Source organism: Prunus avium, chromosome 6, assembly GCF_965620075.1.
Source record: "Prunus avium chromosome 6, drPruAviu1.hap1.1, whole genome shotgun sequence".
Taxonomy (NCBI): domain Eukaryota; kingdom Viridiplantae; phylum Streptophyta; class Magnoliopsida; order Rosales; family Rosaceae; genus Prunus; species Prunus avium.
This window is the reverse complement of record NC_142289.1, coordinates 10,336,004-10,354,071: the sequence shown is the minus strand read 5'-3', so window position 1 is coordinate 10,354,071 and position 18,068 is coordinate 10,336,004. Positions and strand designations below refer to the sequence as shown.

Genomic DNA, 18,068 nt, shown 5'->3' with positions numbered 1-18,068 from the left:
TAAATGTTTTTTTTAGAAGTACTTCTATTAGAATTCAAGTATTTCATGAAAAGTCAATTGGAATGGCTCAAAGTCACTTTTAAGTTTTTCTGTCAAATATTGTTATAAATGTTTTTAGTTATAAAAAAAAAAAAAAAAAGAAGCGCGTCATTTCAGAATCAAAACGACCCAAAGTAAATAATTACAAGAGCATCGACCTTTCTTAGACAGCTCTAGTTTCTTCTTTGACTCTATCGTGAAAACCAGGCCAATGGAGGTCATAGATTCATACACGTGTCATCATATAAGACCATTCAGAAACTGTTGAAAAGGCAAACTTGATAAGCATATTCTATTCAAAGAAACAGAGGAACTGAGGCGGACATAGACAGAGCTTTGGTTGGTTCAGCAATGGCGAGTGGCGTGGAGGAAGTTAGGAACAAGCAGGTGATATTGAAGGACTATGTATCTGGCAATCCCAAAGAGTCAGACATGTACGTGACAACCAGTTCCATAAAGCTCAAGGTTCCTCAAGGCTTAAAAGCAGTGCTGCTCAAGAACCTCTACTTGTCATGTGACCCTTATTTGAGGATCCGAATGGATAGAATTCAAGGCTCTAATGTCTTCACTTCCTTCACTCCTGGTTCTGTGAGCACTCTCTCCCTCTCTCTCTCTCTCTCTCTCTCTCTCGGCTTTCTTGATTTTCTGTTCGGTTCCCTAGAAAAGTAGGAGTATCCATGACGTTTTTATTCCCTGATTCTAGTTCATGTAATCATAGTACTCAGAATAGAACTTTGCAATATTTTAGAGGGTTCAAATTCAATCAACTTATCTTGCTCAAGTACTTGTGAAGAACTAAACTCATTAAATGCCAAGTTTTAAAATAAATAATTCAATTTTTTTTCTTTCCAAAAGACAACTTATTGCAGTATTAATTTGATTGGCGATCCTGCAGCCACTAAGCGGGTTTGGAGTGGCTAAAGTTTTGGATTCTGGGCACCCAGAATTCAAGGAAGGTGACTTGGTTTGGGGAACAACAGGATGGGAAGAGTATAGTCTCATCACAGAACCAGAACACTTCTTTAAAATCCACCACACTGATGTGCCCCTGTCCTACTACACTGGCCTTCTTGGTATGTTTGCTGTTGCTCATTTCATGAAGCTATGAGTCATAAGTTTGTACAATCAAAATATTCTTTTCTTTAGTTGTAATCATTTTATTTTGGAAATTAGGTATGCCGGGTATGACTGCCTTTGCCGGCTTTCATGAAGTCTGTTCACCTAAGAAAGGAGATCGTGTGTTCATTTTTGCAGCAGCTGGTGCAGTTGGCCAGCTTGTTGGGCAATTTGCAAAGTTGATGGGGTGTTATGTTGTTGGAAGTGTTGGAAGTAAAGAGAAGGTGAGTTAGCATTATCGTTTAGAAAAGAAAAATAATAATAATGTAAGCATTAAAGCATAGGGAGGGCCAAATTTTGTACAAGTCTTGTTGTAAGCAAAAAAGGACCAAGTGCACATACATAGATATATACATTTTCCCTTTATGTTTTCAGGTCGATCTACTAAAGAACAAGCTAGGGTTTGATGAGGCTTTTAATTACAAAGAAGAGCAAGACCTTGATGCTGCTTTGAAAAGGTCAGTTATATAACTATATGTGTGTGCGTGTATATATATATATATATAATGTTGGATTTGGAAGAAGTTTACAATACATATCAGAAATTGAATAGACAAAATCATCAATCAAAATATTGTCACATGCAGGCATTTCCCTGAAGGCATTGACATTTATTTCGAGAATGTTGGAGGAAAAATGCTGGATGCTGTGCTTCTTAACATGAGACCTCATGGTCAAATTTCTGTGTGTGGATTGATCTCACATTACAATCTCAACCAGCCACAAGGCTTTAGCAATCTTCTGTCTCTAATCTACAATCGGATCCGTATAGAAGGCTTTGTTGTTTTCGATTATTTCCATCTGTATCCCAATTTCTTGGACATGGTCTTACCATACATCAGAGAAGGAAAGATAGTATATCTGGAAGACATAACTCAAGGCCTTGAGAGTGCTCCAGCAGCCCTTGTGGGACTTTTTAGTGGCAGAAATGTTGGAAAACAAGTAGTTTTGGTTTCCCATGAGTGATTGGCCCTCTTGTATTGTATATATTACTTCTTGAGCCTGTTTGTGCCTGATAAACCACGGCCATGAGCTGGCCGAAGGAGCCCTTTCTCTCGGCCCTGGCACTTGTTCGCAGAAGCTGAAACGCAGCGTTTTGCCAGGGTACTTCGCCTTCCCAAAGATAAAGGAAGAAATGATAAGGCATTATCATCTCGGCCTCAAGCGCAGGCCGAGGCCGAGGCCGAACAAAATTGCGGCCAAGGCATTAAAGGCAAATCATCACGTGACAGCAGGGTCCCAGGCTTCATTTAATGAAGTAGTGCCTGTTTAATGCAGCGAACCCATTGGCCACAAGGGGGCATTTAATGCATGAGGGAAGGTGGGAAGTGACTGAAGTCAGGATTTGGTGATTGAGATCAGAGTGATTAGACGTGGACATTCTCACAAGGATTCTGACAGCCTGAGATGTTGGTTCACCAGCTATCCAGGCCATAAATGCGTCTCCACAGCCAGAGGTTCAGAACCCACGATCAAGAGCGGCGGCCGAGATTCACCGGGATTTCTGGGGTCACACCACCATACTTCACGATCCCAAATGTCGATTGGACTGCCCACTTGCGCTAATCAGACTCCACTATGCGTAAATTCAGCCTCGATTACTCATCCATGGACTCTTCCTATAAATACAAGACTCGAGCTACATTCAAAAGGTTCAAACACCAAACAAGCCTCTCACGGAGCAACTTATTTTTTCCTGTAATACACTTTCAATATCTTTACTTGCTTTCCTAGGAGTAGTGGTAGATTGTAAACAAAATCCATTCATCAATATATCATACGACCCTTGATTTTCAAGGCACCGGAGCACCATCCTTGTTGTTCGTTCACTCACCCCATATATCACACGACCGTCGCTCCCTGAGCAGCGCGCCGGAGCACCGCCCAAAACCCACCACCAACACCATCACTCAACGGCCTTGTAGTTTAGGCTGTGAACCTAACAGCCGAGACCAGTTCCTCTCTCGGCTACAATCGTTTGACTAGGAAGACAGATCAAACAGGCGCACCACTTATCCATCCAACACTCATCAACACATCAACGCACGGTAAACCGTGCTGGCACGCCCGCGCACAACCGCACCGCACCCAAAAGCAGGAAACCCCGTGTTAGCGCACATCCCCTCGGCCCGGAACTCCAGGCCGTGAGATTTGCACGGCAGACAGAGCCATGCTTTTCATTGGACAACTGGATGTAATCTGCATTTTGATGATTCACTATTTAATTGTGCTTAAACATAACTTAATTTTTTTTCGCTCCTTTTGGGTCTGTAAATAAAAACTCATATTTATAAGAGACAAAAATCCTCTGTGCAGGATATCCCGTCATTAATTAAAGCCCAGATTGTCGATGTGCACATTGATATTGGCAAAAATTTATCGAAAACTCGTTTGTGCACATCGATGTGCAGGATATCCCGTCTTTAATTAAAGGCCAGATTGTCGATATTGATATTGACAAAAATTTATCAAAAACACGTATGTACTTTTTGTTGACGACAATAAGGTATCGACAAATTATCAATGTGCACATTGACAGAATTTGGAGCAAGATCAAGGGGACGAGGAGGGCACAAGCATTTTGGGGACATAGGATCTAGATTCCTTCATAAGTATTTAGATAGAAAATATGTGGAAATCAACACCATGGGTTATTAATGTTCGGAAAAATTGGTACAGCTAACCAAAAACACTCCACCACCACATGAGTTAAGGTCTAAAATATCGATGGTTTTGAAAATATCAGTAGTCCAAAAATATAGAAATTTTGATGGAAATATCGGGATATTATCAATATCAATAAAAATTGAATAAAAACCACGGAAATTGTAAGAAAAACTTGGAAATTTTTCTTGAAACTTTGGATGGTGTTTATTTAGTCAATTATCTATTACTCTATCACAAAAAAAAAAATTGGAAGGAAATGCATTGCATGACGGGTTTAACTGATTTAAATTGATTATATAGCGAGCTGACAAACATTGTGAGTGTAGAAAATATGTAGTAATTAATGAAAGAAGATTAAACACATTATAATAATTTATTTATAATGATTTACTACAATATTTTACATTTTTTACATTGCATGGTAAGACACATGAGTGACTTAGTGCCACATAGAGTTCCTATAAGGTTCAAATTTGAGTTATTTACACTATCACCTCCTGAGGTTTTCGGCTTTTTCACAAAACTCTTTGAGGTTTTAGAAACTACAAGAACACCCCCTGAGGTTTTAAATTGTTTTCACATAACACCTTTTCATTGATTTTTCATCCAAAAATTGATGATTTTATACCCAAAAAAAATCTCCAAATGACAAAGTTGGTGTTTGTGAAAATTCCTCATGGGAGAATATTCGCGGATGAATCTTCTCTCTCGAACGTTCTTATGCTAGATTCCATGCAAGACAAATGGCGGTCAACGGAGAACCAATGGTGTGGTGGTGGCTAAGGGTCCTTTGATGCCTAAGTCAGTAATATGGTCTCGGAAGATGCATATAATACTGAAAGGATGGAGATATTTATCTACGGGAGAGATATGTGGCTTGGGAGCTGAGTAGGTAAGAGAGGTGGCGACAGCCTAAGCTGGTCAGCCACAAATATGAGAGTAGGGGACGATTTTGGCAAGAGAGAGAGAGAGAGAGAGAGAGAGAGAGAGAGAGAGTAATTTTTGAGATTTTTTTTTTAGTGAGGAAGAGTTACCTTATTTGTGTCCTCCATTTAGCTTAAATAGATTTTCCTTTCTCGTAACATTCATTTTCCAATTAAGGAGGGAATAATGGAGAATTATTCATCTCTTGATTAATTGGGTTGAGGGAAGTTATGGAAGGAATAGATTGAGGGAATTTATGGAATGTATTCCCTCAACCTAAATAGGTAACTCCCGTATTAAATATATTATTAAATCATAATATTGATTTGAATAATATATTGATTCCCTGCAAGACAAATGGTGACCAATGGAGAACCACCGGTGTGGTGGTGGCTAAGGGCCCTCTGATGCCTAAGTCAGTAATATGGTCTCGGAAGATGCAGATAATACTGAAAGGATGGAGATATTTCTCTACAAGAGAGACACTACTACAAAAAACACTTTGCGCAACGAAATAATTTTGTTGCGCAAAGTACAATTTCGTCGTGCAAAGTTTGCGGGACGAAATTTTGGTCGCGCAAGTTCTGTCGCGCAAAAATCGTAAAGAAAGGTTTTGCGCGACGAACTATAACAACTTTGAGCGACGAATACTAACGTCGCTCAAAGATACTTTGCGCGACGAATTATAACTACTTTGCGCGACGAATACTATCAACTTTGCGTGACGAATACTATCAACTTTGCGTGACGAATATTAATTACTTTGCGCGACGAATAATATTATTTTGCACGACGAAAGTTAACATCGCGCAAATACACTTTGCGCGACGAATCCTAATGTCGTGCAAATCTTTGCGCGACGAAATATTCAATTTTTTTTAATTTTTGTTTTTAAAAATTTTTTAATTAAAATAAACTAGTTTAATAGTTTGCACGACGAAATATTTTGTCACCCAAGGTTTTTGACATTTTGTTTTATTATTTCTCTTATATCAATTTCATTATATTAATTTTTCAAATTTTTACTTTTTAAATTTAATTTAATTGTATGATTTTTTTTTAATTACTTTAATTTAAATTGACATATTCAAAATAAAATTACATATGAAAAATAGTGGTCAAATTATCCAATATATATATAATATTCAAAATGTACACATAAATTAACAAAGTACAATAATAAAATCTACAAGCCTATTGTGGTGGTAGTGGTGGAGGATATGTTTCGATACGATCCAAATCCTCAACTTTAGCCGTCAAAGTCTCAACGATTCCCTACAAAAAAAACAAATATTGTCAAATAACAACAAAATAACAAAAAATTGGCATAAACTCAAAACTAACTCCAAAAACACATATTAATGAAAAAAAAAAATTAAAGTTTGGAGAGAATATACCTTTTGGCAAGATTTTGAGTGAGTGAGAATGAGAGGGAGAAGTGAGTGTGAGAGAATAGAGAAGATAGTGAGAGAGAGATGAAAGAGTGAGTGAGAGTGAGAGATGATGAAAAGAGAGATAAGAGAGTGAGTGAGAGTGAGAGATAGTGAAGAGAGAGATGAGAGATTAAGTGAGAGGAGTGAGTGTGAGAGAAAGGGTAGGATTTGGGGAGAAGGAAAGAGAGAGGAGAGGTAAGAGTAGAAGACATTGAGAAAATGGTGGAGGAGTTATTTTGGTTTTAAAAACCGTATCACTTTGGTTTTAAAAGTCTCGAAATTTTTTTAAAAAAAAATTCCCATTTTTTGTGCGCGCCCAAATTTTTAGGGTTTTGCGCGACGAAATTTTGGTCGCTCAAAGTTTTGCGTGACGAAATTTTGGTCGCTCAAAGTTTTGCGCGACCACAATATTCCTGCTTCCCATTTTTGGTACCCGCCCAAATTTTTCGGGTATACTTTGCGCGACGAACGACTATATATTGGTCCCGCAAAGTCGTAATTTTTCTTTTTTAAATTCCCATTTTTGGTACTAGCTAAATTTTTAGAGTATACTTTGCGCGACAAACTACTATATATTGGTCGCACAAAGTTGGAAAAAAAATTTTAAAAAAATTTCGCATTTTTGGTACCCGCCCAAATTTTTCGGGTATACTTGCGCGACGAACGACTATATATTGGTCCCACAAAACTTTGCGCGACGAATTATATATTCGTCCCGCAAAGTCGTAATTTTTTTTAAAAAAAATTCCCATTTTTGGTACTCGCCAAATTTTTAGAGTATACTTTGCGCGACAAACTAATATATATTAGTCGCGCAAAGTCGTAAAAAAAATTTTAAAAAAAATTCGCATTTTTGGTACCCGCCAAATTTTTAGAGTATACTTTGCGCGACGAATTATTATATTGGTCGCGCAAAGTCTTAAAAAAAAAATTTAAACCTACTAATAAATATATATACTATTCAATTTCTTAAGTGTTATACGTACAAAATAAACAAATTTAAAGCTACTCAACGATCCAACCGTCAAACTTGTTTGTTTATACTTCGAGATCATATACGCCAAAATTCGGAAAAAATAAACATTAAGAGATCAAGTAATGGGACAAAACATTTCGACGGTTATAAAAGAAAAATCAAGATTTAACGGTTATTTCAACTCTGATTTTGATGATTTTTTACTGCTACACTCCTTGACCCTATATGAATACATTGACTGCATTCAATCATCAATTTAAAATATTTACACTAGTGGATACCACAAAATCTTATGTTATATTTAATGAAAGTATAAATAAATTCTTAATTATTAGTGAATATATTGTTTTGATGGCATACACATTCTATGAAACTAGTTTCAACGATCCAACCATCAAACTTGTTTGTTTACACATCGAGATCATATACGCCAAAAATCGGGAATTTTTTTTTTTTCAGAGATCAAGTAACGGGACAAAACATTTTGACGGTTATAAACGAAAAATTAAGATTTAACGGTTATTTCAACTCTGATTTTGATGATTTTTTTACAGCTACACTCCTTGACCCTATATGAATACAATGACTGCATTCGATCGTCAATTTAAAATATTTACACTAGTGGATACCACAAAATCTTATGTTATATTTAATGAAAGTATAAATAAACTCTTAATTGTTAGTGAATATATTGTTTTGATGGCATACGCATTCTACGAAACTAGTTTCAAAGATCCAACCGTCAAACTTGTTTGTTTATACTTCGAGATCATATACGCCAAAAATTGGAAAAAATAAACATTCAGAGATCAAGTAATAGGACAAAACTTTTCGACGGTTATAAACGAAAAATCATAATTTAACGGTTATTTCAATTTCGATTTTGATGATTTTTTACAGCTACACTCCTTGACCCTATATGAATACAATGAACCAATTTGATCGTCAATTTAAAATATAATACATTTAAAATATTATATTTTTCTAACAAAATAATTTTTTTATTTTTTTATTTTTAATTTTGGTAAAGACTTTGCGAGACGAAGTTTATAAATTCATTGCGCAAAGTCATGCAAAGATTTTTATAAATAATTTTTTTATTTTCTTTATTTTTGTAAAGACTTTACGAGACGAACCACACTTCGTTGCGCAAGACTTTGTGCACCGAATTTTATTGTTTCGTCGCGCAAAGTTACTTTGAGCGACGATGTTTTGTCGTTGCGCAAAGTGACTTTGTGCGACGATTTGTGTTTCGTTGCGCAAAATGTAGTCGCGTAAGACTTTGAGCGATGAAGTTTAATTTTCGTCGCGCAAAGTCACTTTGAGCGACGAATTGTGTTTCGTAGCGCAAAATTTGGTTGCGCAAAGGGTTTTTTTTACTAGTGAGATATGTGGCTTGGGAGCCGATTAGGTAAGAGTGGTGGGTGTGTAATCTCTAGGGTTTTCCCAAGTTAGGAACAAGTTCAAAATTACCTTCTTTGTCTCCTCCTCTTGTTTAAATAGCCTCATCTTTGTAACCTATTCTTTTTCATTTAAGGAGGGAATAATTCTCCTCAAAGAGAATTATTCATTTCTTGATTAATTTGATTGAGGGAATTTATGGAATTTATTCCTTCAACTTAAATAGGTAACTTCCCTACTAAATATATTATTAAACCTAATTTCGGTTAGAGAGAGAGAGAGAGAAAGTAATTTTTGGGATTTTTTCGAGTGAAGAAGAGTTACCTTATTTGTGTCCTCCATTTAGCTTAAATAGATTTTCCTTTCTCGTAACATTCATTTTACAATTAAGGGGGGAATAATGGAGAATTATTCTTAATTGGGTTGAGGGAAGTTATGGAAGGAAATAAATAGATTGAGGGAATTTATGGAATTTATTCCCTCAACCTAAATAGGTAACTCTCATATTAAATATATTATTAAATCAGAATATTGATTTGGATAATATATTCTTAGGGTTTGCTCCTTTTCCACGTGGCGTCTCCTGATTGGTTGTCGGATTTATTTGCTCCCATAATTGGCCTTTGAGATTAGATTGCATGTACTTCATTGGGGTTAATTTTATCATTTGCATAATTTTTTTTTCAATGAAATCATCAATTTTTGGATAAACAATCAACGAAAAGGGGTTTTGTGAAAACAAACTAAAATCTCATGAGGTGTTCAGGTAATTTTTGAGACTTGAGGGGGTTTTGTGAAAACACAAGAAACCTCAGGGGGGTGTTAGTGTAAATAACTCTTCAAAATTTTCACTATCTTTATCATCTCGATATTATCGATATTATAGCCTTAGGGGGTTTTGTGATATCATCTCGATATTATCGATACTTTGGCCAAATGTTGCTGAAGTGTGAGAGAAATTATCGACGTTGATATTTTATGATATTATCGATACTTATATGATATGTGTATGGATATGTTCCAAAATGTTCTATACCTAAAAAAATCAATAATATCATCGATATTTCGTCGATATTGCTGATATTTTAGTCCTTGCACATGACTATATATTGACCAAACTCCAGATCCAGAACCCAAAGAAAAAAAAAAGAGAAAAGTTCAATGGAGAAAGCACAGAGAGACCGCAAGGCTCATTGTTTGGTCTTGCCCTTTCCAACCCTCCAAGGCCACGTCAATCCCATGCTCCAATTCTCTAAGCTTTTACATCACAAAGGAATCAAAGTCACACTGGTCACAACCATTTTTATCCACAACACATTAATGCATGGATCATCAGGATCCAGCTGCATTGCTCTGGAAACCATTTCAGATGGCTATGACCAAGGCTGGAGGGAAGAAGCTGAAAGCATCGATGCCTACTTAGAGCGTTTCTGGCAAGTAGGACCTAAAACTCTAGGCCAGCTCATTGAGAAGCTTTCAAGCTCAGGCTTCCCAGTTGACTGCATTGTTTATGATTCAATGGTGCCTTGGTCTTTAGATGTTGCCAAGAAATATGGGATTGCTGGGGCTTCTTTCTTCACTCAATCTTGTGCTGTTGACAATATTTTGTACCATGTCCACAAAGGATCGCTCAAACTTCCTGTTGTTGATGACCAGTCGGAAATTTCACTTCCTGGGTTGCCACCACTTGAACTTTCGGACATGCCATCTTTTGTCTATGATTTTGGGTCTTACCCTGGTATCTATAAAGTGGTTGTGGGTCAGTTCTCCAACATTCACAAAGCTGATTGGGTCCTATGCAACTCATTTTATGAGTTGGAAGAACAAGTAAGTACATGAGAAAGTTTTGTGTTTTTCTGTCATTTTCATTCTTTATAGGTTTTTTTATATATGATTTTCATGTTTCAAAAAAAAAAAATTTGCTATTTTGGTAATGCTAGGATTACATTTTTAGATCACATAAATCCTTCTCATGGATTATTAAACATTAGGACCAGTTTGTAGTGGCTGAAGGTGGATTTGATGTTTTATGCATGATTTTGTACGGGTTATTTTTTTGGTGCTGAGTTTACTATTTCTTGAATAATCACTTTTATTGGTGATGACAACTAATATCACCCCAATACTCTCTAATAGTGAATGAGATTATATGCAACAAATAGTAAAGATGTGAGTAATTATTGTGTTGTTATGGAATATAGTGACGTGATATAACAGTTTATGTGTAATAATATGAATGGATACTTGTCGTCCACCCACATTCACATGCACTACATGATAGCACAAATAACAAAGACTAAGGGGATAAAACAAACCGATGACTTTTTTTGTGGATGTACATGTACATGTAAATGGAACCAACCACAAATTCCACTCTGCAACCCACCTCCATATCTAGAGCTAAATTGGCCAAACCCATCTTCTACAAACTAGTTCAATGGAGAAAAGGCAGAGATCAGACTCTAAAGCTCACTGTTTGGTCTTCCCCTATCCCAACCTACAAGGCCATATCAATCCCATGCTCCAATTTTCTAAGCTTTTACATCACAAAGGGGTCAAAGTCACATTGGTTTCTACCATTTTTGCCTACAACAAATTAATGCAAAAAACATCAGGATGCAGTTATATTCCCCTAGAGACCATTTCAGATGGGCATGACGAAGGAGGGAGCGCCCATGCACAGAGTGTAGAGGCCTACTTAGAGCGCTTCTGGCAAGTGGGTTCACAAACTCTGGCTCAGCTCATTGAGAAGCTTTTAAGCTCAGAATACCCAGTGGATTGTATTGTTTATGATTCAATGATGCCTTGGTCTTTAGATGTTGCCAAGAAATATGGGATTGTTGGGGCTTCTTTCTTCACTCAATCTTGTGCTGTGGACAGTATTTTGTACCATGTCCACAAAGGATTGTTCAAACTTCCTGTTGTTGATGACCAGTCTGAAATTTCACTTCCTGGGTTGCCACCACTTAAACTTTTTGACATGCCATCTTTTGTATATGATTTTGGGTCTTACCCTGCCATCTTTAAAATGGTTGTGGGTCAGTTCTCCAATGTTGAGAAAGCTGATTGGGTGCTCTGCAACACATTTTATGAGTTGGAAAAACAAGTAAGTACATGGGAAAAGCTGTGTTTTAGTAATTTCCTTTGGCTTCAATATGAATCTTAAGTTTCAGAAACAATTATTTTTTATTTTTTTATTTTTTTATGTCAGTTTTAAAAACTAATTGCTATTTTGATAATGTCTCAGAATCACATTTTTAGATCACATTAGTGAATAACATAATGGCAATTAACACAGCACTTGTCATAACTAGCTTGTACTTCTCTCTTTTTTTTTTAAGTGATGACTTTAATACAAGGTCAATGTGCATGTGCAAGAAAATGTGTAGAAAAATCAAAGCATGAAGATGACCTATATCTAAATTGGCTAGCTTCAGATCTAGATCTAAATTGGCCAAACCAAACCCATCTTCCACAAAGTTCATCTTCAATGGAGGAAATACCGAGGGCCTACAAAGCTCATTGTTTGGTCTTACCCTTTCCTACCCAACAAGGCCATATTAATCCCATGGTCCAATTTTCCAAGCTTTTACATCAAAAAGGGGTCAAAGTCACACTGGTCACTACCATTTTTGACTACAACACAATTATGGAAAAATCATCAGGATCTGGTAGTTACAATTAATGCCCTAGAGACCATTTCAGATGGTTATGACCAGGGTGGAATTAAACATGCTCAAAGTGTAGAGGCCTATTTGGAGAGCCTTTGTCAAGTGGGTTCACAAACTCTAGCTCAGCTCCTTGTGAAGCTTTCAAGTTCAGGGTGCCCAGTTGATTGCATTGTTTATGATGCATTCCTGCATTGGCCTTTAGATGTTGCCAACAAGTTTGGTATATTTGGGGCTATTTTCTTCACTCAGTCTTGTGCTGTTAACAACATTTTGTACCATGTCTACAAAGGTGAACTCAAACTTCCTCTTAGTCAGTCTCAAATTTTGCTTCCTGGGTTGCCTCCACTTGTCCCTTCTGACATGCCATCCTATATGTGTATGAATTGGGGACTTACCCTGCTGTCTATAAAATGCTTGTGGGTCAATTTCCAAATGTTGAAAAAGCTGACTGGGTTCTATGCAACACATTTTATGAGTTGGAAGAGCAAGTAAGAACATGAGAAAGCTGTTTTTTAGTTATGATTAATTTTGGCTTTGATATGATTTTTGGGTGCTAAGTTTAGGTATGATTTTGATGTTTCATTTAATTTATATATTTTGCTTAAAATTTGCACAGGTGGTGGATTGGATGGCTACGTTTCTTCCATTGAAGACCATTGGACCAACCATACCATCCCATTACTTGGACAAGAGACTTGAGGATGACAAACAATATGGTGTCAGCCTCTTCAACACCAACAATGATGCCTGCATGAAATGGCTAAATGAGCAGCCAAAAGGGTCGGTTGCTTACGTCGCGTTTGGCAGCGCGGCGCAACTTGGAGTTGAGCAAATGGAGGAACTGGCTTGGGGTTTGAGGAGGAGCAAAAGCAAGTTTTTGTGGGTGGTTAGAGAAGCAGAAGCAGCAAAGCTCCCTAAAGGGTTTGTGGAGGAGACATCAGAGAAGGGTTTGGTGGTTTCATGGTGCCCCCAGCTGGAGGTTTTGGCAAATGAGGCTGTTGGGTGCTTCATATCACACTGTGGTTGGAATTCTACTCTGGAGGCCTTCAGTTTGGGGGTGCCAGTTGTGGCATTGCCACAATGGACTGACCAAAGCACAAATGCCAAGTTTATTATGGATGTGTGGAAAATTGGGGTCAAGGCTTTGGCTGATGAGAAAGGGGTGGTTAGGCAGGAAGAAGTAGAGCATTGCATAAGTGAAATAATGGAGGAAGAGAGAGGGAAAGAAATGCAAAGGAAAGCCCTTGAGTGGAAAGAATTGGCTAGAAAGGCAGTGGATGAAGGTGGAAGTTCAAGCAATAATATTGATGAGTTCATTTCAAATCTGGTCTTATCAAGAGAGAAAAGGTGTGCTTGTGAAAAATAGCATGGGGTTATTAAGGTTAAAGTTCGAATCATCTCCTCTGTTGACGTCTTTTATAATCAAAAGAAATAAATTAGACAAGTGAGTCAATTGAAAAAATGGGCTACAGGTACTCGAAAATGATGAAATTTCATCGTAATGAGGACGGTAGAACCCAATATTCTATAGCTATTGTATTAGAAAACCGTTGTTGATTTGCAGTGAATGCCTGAAACAAGATGTTCGGTTTATCACTTTTTCTTTTTATGTGCTTTTTAGTATAGATCATACCATTAGTCAAAGCTTTGTGTGTGCAACAAGGATAGTGAATCACTTAATCATCTTTTTTTTTTAAATTGGTGTTTACTATTATATAAATTGATCTAATCTATATATATAAAGTAAAAGGCAGAGAATGGTGAAACATTCAAAATATCAGAAAATGCCCTTGGTTAATTCAAACCTTAAGAATTGAAATTATTAATTAAATGAGGATAATATTGTAAATTCACATTTTTTTTTATATTAAAAAAAAATCAGATAATAGGTCCTACTTTTATGGAACATAACTACCCATGTTATCTTTTCTTAATTCTAAAAATAAAATAAAAAAGAAAACAGAAAACCAAGCCAAGGGGCTAGTTAATATAATGTACCTAAAAATTTACCTATATATCTTGTATATATCCAATACGGGTAGATAAATTATTTTCACAATATACCTATAAATGTGTTGGCTTTAAATATACCTACAATATACCCGTAATAGGTAAATTAAAAGTTATATTATTGCATAATAGGAAATTATTAGGTAAATTATATCCAAAATGCATTTATAAAATTTGAGTATATTATTTGAATAATAAGTAAATTCATACTAGGTACATTATTTTTGGTAAAAGAAGTAAAGGTACATAATTTTTTCAATATAAAATTGTATGTATACTATTATATTTATAAAGTAATAATATAATAGATAATGAATCACGTATACTTCATAAGTAAATAAAAAAAACATTTTTTTATTTAATAAAGTTTTTTTATTATTAAACTAGCCTCTCTGCACGTGCTTCCGCGCCTGCGAGAGGCTTTTTTTTAAAATTTATTTTATTTTATTTTAGAATTAAAAATAATAATGAGTAGTTGTGTTCCATAAAAATAAGATCCATTATCTGATCTTTCTTTTAATTTAAATTTTTTAAAATATGAAAATGTATGAATTTACTATATTATCCTCATTTAATTAATAATTTCAATTCTTAATATTTGCATTAACCAAGGGCACATTTTCTGGTATTTTGAATGTTTCACCATTCTCTGCCTTTTGCTTTATATATATAGATATAGATATAGATAAACCGATTAGGTATGTTAAATCTGAATTTATTGTTATATTTTTAAAAAAGTTTCTAAATTAATTCCTACATCCATTTGGAGATATTTCCAAATTAAACGTGTGTCATTAGTTACAATCCAATTAAAATTTGTTTCTATATTGGTTCCTATATTATATTACATGAGGGAATCTCTCCCTCGTAGGGTGAGGGAGAGATTCCCTTATGTAACCATATATAATGTTATCGCGGTACTCCTGTGGTATGGCATTGTAATCATTTTAGAACAACAAATGTTAAAAGATGAATAAATTTTGGTTTTTTTGTGATCGATAGGGTAAATCTCTGCTTGAATGCTTACCTGATCGATATGAGTTCTGGGTAAAACATAAACGGTTTACCTCATAAAACAAATTTATTTTCATTATCTATGTGTTAACTGCTTCCTAGTGTGTTAATTTTCTCCACATTGTAATTATCATTCGTCATGCAGCTGTGTATAGAAGAGTTATTGTATTATATCTTGTTATGCATCTAAATTAGTAGTCCTCCCATCGTTTGCCTCTACAGACTGACATGGAGAAAATATGGAACATTTTCGGAGCTGACGGGAAGGTAAATGATTCTATCCTCTTTTTTTTTTGGTATGAACCACGAGGTGGTCCTGGATGGGCCCCAACTATGGGTGGCACCTTTAAGTCTTAACCACAACCCAGACTAATCCCCGCTCACACCGGGTCGGCCCGTAAGGGGTAAAGTGCTGGCCAAAGTGGTGACTCCGTACAAGAGCAGGGATCGAACCCCTGACCTCTCTTAAGGAATGAGAGTGCCGAACCACTCACACCAACCACCTTGGTTAATAATTCTATCCTTTTGTTTTAATTTAAAAATTTTAATGTAAATGCCGGTACTTTGCTGATTGATCTAATTACTCATGTATTTAACCTTCGCTTTTAGAATACAATTAAAAAATTTGTGATGAATTTCTTACCATATGCTAATTGATAGTTTATAATACATAGCTAAACATACTATACTTAGCTGGCAGGAGCAGTTTGATTAAACTGAGCAAATATAATTCAGCCTTGCTTTCATCTGAAAATAGAAATTTACTTTGCTGTTGTGTGCATTTTTTCTGCAGCCAGCATTCCATTTCTATCTAAATGGGGAAAAGGTAGGTGACAGTTATGGATCTTACAAGCTGCAAGCTATTTTTGCAGAGCTCTACAGGTAATTCATTTCTTCTTTACGTTACATTTCGTGCTTTTGCATACATTGGTGCCTATTGGTATTTTTTGACAGTTCAAGTTAAGTTTTCTCCGAATGTTACTCAATCTTTTATTTCTATCTTGTGATATATGGATGAATTATATATCATAGTAACTAGACCCTATTATTGATGTGTACTTACTACTGAAAGGAATGTCGTCCCAGTCGAAACCACTAAACCTATGGGTTCGTCTGGGATGGGGGAAAAGAGAGCAGAACAACCTGTCATACAAGCTAAGAAAGATGAGAATGACAAAGGAAATGTGAGGGCATTATCACAATGGAGAGGTGCTGCAGCATTGTCACAACTGAGAGGTGATGTGACTCTACTATTTAAAAAAAGATCACAGTATCTGTGTAAAGAGTATCGCCATGCAGCTATACTCGTTTTAAATATAATATACTTAGAGGGTATAGCCGGGTGGCTATGCTACCTTATTTTATTATAAAAAATCGTATAGCCGAACGGCTATACTGTTTTGACATGTGACGCCGAACCGCTAGTTGGGCGTTAGCGCTGGGCAGTCCTCTTTTTATTTTTTATTTTTTACTTTTATTTTTATTTTTTAATTTATTTAAGAAATAGTATAGCCACGGGGATTTTTTTTTTTAAAAAAAGAGTATCGTCGACCGGCTTTACTAGGGTCTTTTTTTATATATATTTTTTCAAAAATATTATAGCCGAACGGCTATACTACCCTTTTTATTATAAAAAATAGTATCGCCGCACAGCTATACGGTTTTGACATGTGGCGCCAAATCTCTAGCGCTAGGTGGGTCCTCCTTTTTTTATTTTTTTAAAAGGATTTCAAAAATAAAAAAAAGTATAGCCTTAAAAATAATATAGCCGGGCGGCTATACTTGTTACATAGATACTGTGATCTTTAAAAAAAAATTTCTTTATCGATAGTTTAGAGCATTATCCATTGCTCTATTGTCCCCTTTTGAGTTTTTACTTTTCCAGAATTATTAACTATATAAAGAATTTAGCATTTTCACGTTTAATACTCGTATTATACACATATATACATATTTTTCTTGTTTAATACACTTGGTTTTTTATAAAATTTTCAATAATACACACAAAATTCAGATATTATACATATAATTTTCGCATAGTATCGAATAAAAATAATATATATTAAGACATTTAAATCTATAAAGTATATATATCGAAACTAGCAAATTAATATCTATAAAGTATAAACTAATGTAAATAGAAGGGTCTTTTTTTATAATTTTTTTAAATAAATAGTATAGCTGCGCGGCTATACGCCTTTTAAATATATAGTACATTTGGCTTACATCCTTCAAATTCAATTTGCTGTAACTACAACCCTTCACTTTTTGTTCCTATAAATAACACCCAATTTGTATAAGTAAAAACCCATGACTAGGATCCAACTCAGCAAGTTACCTAATTAAGCATAAAATCTGATTTAATGTACTTTTCAGATTCCAAAAATACCCCAAACTAAGCCATTATTGCATTTTGTATATTAATGTAGGAATCAATATGGAAACAGTTTTTAATTGGATTGTATATAATGACAGGCGTTGAATTTGGAAAGATCTCTAAATGGTTGTAATGGATGTAGAAATTAATTTGGAAACATTTATTTTAAATTTAACAATAAATACAGATTTAGGTAATCGGTTTGTTTAATACAAATGTTTATGTTATTTTCTTTTTATGAATTATACATGACTAATAATCTACTTTATAATTGTTTATGAATAATATTGTACATACTAATTATGTTGAAAAAATAATGTACCTATTACTTGTTCTATGAAAAATAACTAATAATCTTTTTATTGTTTGTTTTATGAAAAATATAATTTACCTAGTATGAATAGTGTACCTGTTTTTAATTTATAAAAAGTGTACATAAT

General features: G+C 35.3%; 2 protein-coding genes, 1 long non-coding RNA gene and 2 pseudogenes across 4 annotated transcripts; 4 read left to right on the top strand and 1 right to left on the bottom strand.

The window, feature by feature from the left end:
• Positions 1-234: 234 nt before the first annotated feature.
• LOC110744686 (2-alkenal reductase (NADP(+)-dependent)) lies at positions 235-3,405 on the top strand. Of its 2 annotated transcripts, XM_088254317.1 has the most exons (6): positions 235-627; positions 935-1,112; positions 1,213-1,379; positions 1,531-1,613; positions 1,743-2,157; positions 3,325-3,405. In XM_088254317.1, exons 1-5 carry the CDS (start codon positions 391-393, stop codon positions 2,119-2,121), a joined length of 1,044 nt encoding a protein of 347 aa, XP_088110443.1. In that variant the 5' UTR covers positions 235-390; the 3' UTR covers positions 2,122-2,157; positions 3,325-3,405. The 2 variants fall into 2 exon arrangements, with proteins under 2 accessions (XP_088110443.1, XP_021800366.2); XM_021944674.2 differs by having other exon boundaries at positions 1,743-3,405.
• On the bottom strand, positions 2,083-3,462 carry LOC148293626 (uncharacterized). The gene is made up of 2 exons (XR_015836407.1): positions 3,325-3,462; positions 2,083-2,157 (listed from the first exon to the last, which is right to left on the bottom strand). It is a non-coding gene; the product is annotated as an uncharacterized LOC148293626 (long non-coding RNA).
• Positions 3,463-9,717: 6,255 nt separating this feature from the next.
• LOC148293625 (UDP-glycosyltransferase 74F2 pseudogene) lies at positions 9,718-10,395 on the top strand (annotated as a pseudogene).
• A 480-nt stretch (positions 10,396-10,875) lies between these two features.
• Positions 10,876-13,881, top strand: LOC110769791 (mogroside I-E synthase-like). Its single transcript, XM_021973830.2, has 2 exons — positions 10,876-11,662; positions 12,844-13,881. The coding sequence occupies exons 1-2, from the start codon at positions 10,994-10,996 to the stop codon at positions 13,591-13,593; spliced, it is 1,419 nt and encodes a 472-aa protein (XP_021829522.2). The 5' UTR covers positions 10,876-10,993; the 3' UTR covers positions 13,594-13,881.
• LOC148293624 (UDP-glycosyltransferase 74F2-like) lies at positions 11,796-12,727 on the top strand (annotated as a pseudogene).
• Positions 13,882-18,068: the final 4,187 nt, after the last annotated feature.

Bases quoted from the DNA above. Each gene is read 5' to 3' on its own strand.
- LOC110744686 (XM_088254317.1), top strand. From the start codon at position 391: ATGGCGAGTGGCGTGGAGGAAGTTAGGAACAAGCAGGTGATATTGAAG. The intron at 1,113-1,212 runs GTATGTTTGCTG...TTTGGAAATTAG, and splicing joins CTACTACACTGGCCTTCTTG to GTATGCCGGGTATGACTGCC. The intron at 1,614-1,742 runs GTCAGTTATATA...TGTCACATGCAG, and splicing joins CTTGATGCTGCTTTGAAAAG to GCATTTCCCTGAAGGCATTG.
- LOC110769791 (XM_021973830.2), top strand. From the start codon at position 10,994: ATGGAGAAAAGGCAGAGATCAGACTCTAAAGCTCACTGTTTGGTCTTC. The intron at 11,663-12,843 runs GTAAGTACATGG...AAATTTGCACAG, and splicing joins TTTATGAGTTGGAAAAACAA to GTGGTGGATTGGATGGCTAC.